At 47.6% G+C, this 4,145-nt stretch overlaps 1 protein-coding gene across 1 annotated transcript; it reads left to right on the top strand.

Moving 5' to 3' along the window:
* Positions 1 to 1,608: 1,608 nt before the first annotated feature.
* Positions 1,609 to 3,930, top strand: EMH_0071400 (SAG family member; the record flags this gene model as incomplete). The annotated part of the gene is made up of 7 exons (XM_038022669.1): positions 1,609 to 1,757; positions 2,158 to 2,346; positions 2,597 to 2,658; positions 2,774 to 2,970; positions 3,186 to 3,289; positions 3,516 to 3,731; positions 3,888 to 3,930. 7 exons carry the CDS (start codon positions 1,609 to 1,611, stop codon positions 3,928 to 3,930), a joined length of 960 nt encoding a protein of 319 aa, XP_037878523.1.
* Between the last annotated feature and the right edge of the window lie 215 nt (positions 3,931 to 4,145).

The following is a 4,145-nucleotide window of genomic DNA, read 5'->3' as shown; positions in this document are numbered from 1 at the left end:
GTGGCCAGTATCTAAGTATATGTAGATGTATTCACCTACTTTAGACAGACCCATGATACATGCAAAACGCATTACTGTCACCTGTGTCGCTGTATTCATGAACAATGCTCGCCTTGAGGGGGCACACAGGCTGAGACCTCAACACAAAACCTCAGGAAGCTTGAATATCTAGGTAATTCTTTTCTCTGGTGCCAGTGGCATTTCAAGGGGCCCTCTGAACAATCAATAACTACACATAATGCAACAATTAGGGTTATTTGTCCTTGTTAAAGGTAATCGTAAGCCGCACAAGATTGCGGGGTCGTCANAATGCAACAATTAGGGTTATTTGTCCTTGTTAAAGGTAATCGTAAGCCGCACAAGATTGCGGGGTCGTCAGGAGAAGTCTTATTAGCGGATTATTCTCAACTACTCAAGCACAACAGCCTAACTACGGTCATAAGAATAAGAGGGCAAGACGCTGACGCTGATCTGATAGACACTGCAGCGGCTTCAGGTGCATCTCCCCCACCGGCAACATCATATCACATCGATGTTCACCCTTGTTGCTCCGTTGTTAACAGAATACACAAACGAGCAATTAAATATTTCGATGAGGCTAAGAAATATAGTACAGAAAGGCATATAATTAGTAAGAGATCATCTAGCGTGTGCAGATCCATGAATGTTGTAAGCCGGTCTGAAGTAATTCTCGTTTTTCTAGTTATCTGCACACCGGCTCATGCGTATGAGTGCAACTTTATCTGTGTAATGATTGGCTACCTTGTTAGTAAATACATTAAAAATGACGTTTTTTATGCTTGCATGCATAACTAAGCCCCCTTTAATGCATCCACTGTGGGGCTGCCTTCTATTAGGAGTTGAGTTACAGTAAGGTGTGTAACCGTAGCGCTGGGGGTTGGTGCGGTGGCTGGTGGCTCAATTCCAAATAAAAAGGCTCAAAAATATTTTAAAGAGAAATTTTTTNATTGCTCAGGGGAGCTTTGCGGATGCCAACGGTCAAGGCAGAACAACATTCCAGAATGTTCGCACAAGTAACGGTACTGTAACTGGGCTGACTGAGTTAGGTAGGTTGCAACAAGCTCTGCAGTGAACCTTCAACTGGCCGTTTCCTATGCCGTCCAGGGATAGCTGCACTACCCTTCTAGCCACGGTCCTCGATATTAGGCGGTGACTCATGCAAGCTGTAATATAGTCGAAATACTTACGAAAATACTAGTGTCTCAAACCTTCCTTCTAGTGTCGAGGCCTGCTGGGCACACCGCCACGAGGGCCTGGGCCTGGTTCAGAAATGAGGCGGGTTTGTCATTAGTGCTCCTTGCTGTCACCCCTGTTGCAAGGCAACCCCACATGAAATCATCCCCGATCTTCCTTCTTCTGGATGCAATAACACTGTAGAGAGTTGTTAAACATTTACGTGGCCCATTGGAACCAGCCGGCGTGCAAGTAGAAATACAAAGAGCAACTTCGAACAGACCAGGCTAGATCCCTAAGCAGCAAGAAGTGTCACACATAGTGGCGCTAACAGTTCAAAAGCCAGTTTCTCATATCAATTTTATAGTAATTAGATGAAACAGTGAAAGAGCACTGCGTTAACCTGAGTTTCGAATGTTGCTTCTACATTCCGCAGGAGATGCCAAACACTGCACGGTTGAAATTAACAAATTTCGAAAACAAGTGGATCCGCAAGCAAACAACTACATGGAAAGTGATGAGGGGAATCCAGCAGAGGACCTTCAAAGCTTCCTGTCAACGGGGTGCGAAGATCTCAAGGCGGGGTCATATACACACATTGTTGTAGGTCCAGCGGTAGATTCCATCTCCCGACAGCCCTATACAATGCGCCTAACGGTTACTCGTCGAGTACGAATAACTTCTGGTTGTACCACAAGGATCAATGAGGAAAGGTAGCGAGCTGGGTCGCTTGTTACAGGATGCTACCGACGACACTAAAACGCTTGTCATTTCAGCCACGCGGGCATCCGAACAAACGCGGACAGCAATGACCTGCGAAGAAGCCGTTGACCTGTGGAAAAAAGGATATTCAGCCTTTTCGTACGTACGCCTAAAGGACGTCGGACCTCTATTTCGCTTCGCCTCTTCATTGTTTTAGCGCAACAAGTCACAGGAGGTGAAGCCTTCTGTGTGTCGTTTCAGGGGCGAATACCCTGCAGTGTTCAACGAAGCAAAGGAGCCATACACTAGGTCGAACGCTATACCTTTTGTCAGCTTATTGAGCGATAAGGCAGAGATCATTTACTGCGGCACCCCAAAAGGTTGTGACACGGAAAGCATTATTTGCTATTTCAAGCCGTCAAGCATAGCTGAAGGAGCCCATCCTGTGAGGTGAGCGAAAAGGAGACTTTATGGCAGCTTCCCACGGCGACAGTGTATTATACTAGGACAAGAAATATAGGAGATGCCTTCTGCGAGGTGAAATACAAATTTGCACGGCGATCAAGCGCCCGATCCCGCGGGCTAAACAACAAGAAAAATTTTGTTTCTCCAGTTCAGAATTCTGTGAAGTCATCAATCGCAAAGGGGTACTTTACAGCAACTGCAGCACTTTAGCCGTGTTCCTGTTAAATTTCTGCAGTCGCCAGATGTGGCACAAGGTTGAAGAAGCTGGACGCATCAAGCCCTCGCTGGAGGCTCACGGTGGGCCAAGTTTGCATCGTTGGTACCTCAAATACACACAATACGAAGCAGCCAGAATGCTGTGGACTGTGGACCCCGCCGTTGTGTAAATGTGTCGTGTTGGCTTCGTCTGCAGGTGATGAGTATAAAGACCTTTTGGAAGCCGTCAATGCTGTGCGTACTGTCAAGGGGCTGGGCCTTCCCGGATTCACTGCTCCAGTGGAGACGGAGGATATGAAAAGGAGAGACACGATTAACGATGCCACACCTTATGAGAATGCATTGTATAACCTGACATGCGAAGAGATAAAGGATTCAACAATCCATCCAAATGTAAGCGTTTACTCGAACACCAACGACTCGCAGGGGAGTCTACCAAGTCCACTGAAGCTGGGCAAATCTGAAGCCCACACCCGCCCACCCACATACGCCGCAAGCAAAGCAGGAAAACACGGCAGCTAAGGTCCGAGCCAGCCGTGTAGCTCTCCCGAAAGTTGCACACCATCTGGATTGAGTGGGTGATGCGTGCTGCTGCAATCGATGAGCAGGTTGCTCAAGGATACACTCTCATCTACGCCATTAACGAAGGGGAAGATCCCCCAACAGCGGAAGAAGCAGTCGAATTCTGGAAGAGCGGATTCACTAAGCTTGGGTCAGCACACATCCCGCACTAGCAGAGAACAGTTTCAGAGTATCCGTAGCGCAGATTGTACAGTCAACGGACGTGTTGACTCATGAGGAGGACGTGTAAACGAAAACTCTGTGAATGCCACTTGCAATGCGTCAAGCGAAGAGCCACTTTTGTTTCAGCTTTATACACCAGCAACTTTCCGAATCCCCACAAGCTCTCATTGCTATATGCTTGATGTCGCCTGCAGCACCGACGTTCCACCGGCTTTTACTGTAAAAAAGTCCCAACGCACTGAAGGAATTGACGGCACAATCTACTACGACAACGCAGTTGCAGGTTTCGCTTCTATGATGGTTGATGGCACCCGCGAGATGAGGTGCTATAACGCTACGGGCTGTGACAATGCAGCTGTTATCTGCTTCCTTTCAGAGCCGACCTTGGTGGAAAATCGCCAACCCATCAGGTGAGCGTTGAAACTTGCCGAATAAACTCTACGGCAAAACAACTCCCACCCTTGTGTGTATACCTTTGATGCTGTCAACATAAACTTGAGACCGCCCAGTAATCCGACGTATCTGGATCCACTGTTCTGTTTTTTGGTGTACCGATATGCTTGTAGATACATACTGTCCGAGCACTTGTGCTATCTACCCACATTCTGATCCCGTAAATTGTTGATAAGTGAGCTGAGTCTGTCTAAGAGTAGAGAGCATTGGCCTCACGCCCAATCATGCAGGCACCCATGCGGTAGAGCGATGTGACGTTTTGTATGTATACAGCGAAGACACATGGAATAAGATTTTGGCGCTCCAGAACGGAGAAGGTGACGAGAGTGATGACAAGGAGGCTGAACTCGCAAAACGCGGTATGGAGCCGC

Source organism: Eimeria mitis, genomic scaffold (genome assembly GCF_000499745.2).
Source record: "Eimeria mitis Houghton genomic scaffold, Emh_scaff3986, whole genome shotgun sequence".
NCBI lineage: Eukaryota > Apicomplexa > Conoidasida > Eucoccidiorida > Eimeriidae > Eimeria > Eimeria mitis.
This window is presented reverse-complemented; position numbering and strand designations above follow the sequence as displayed.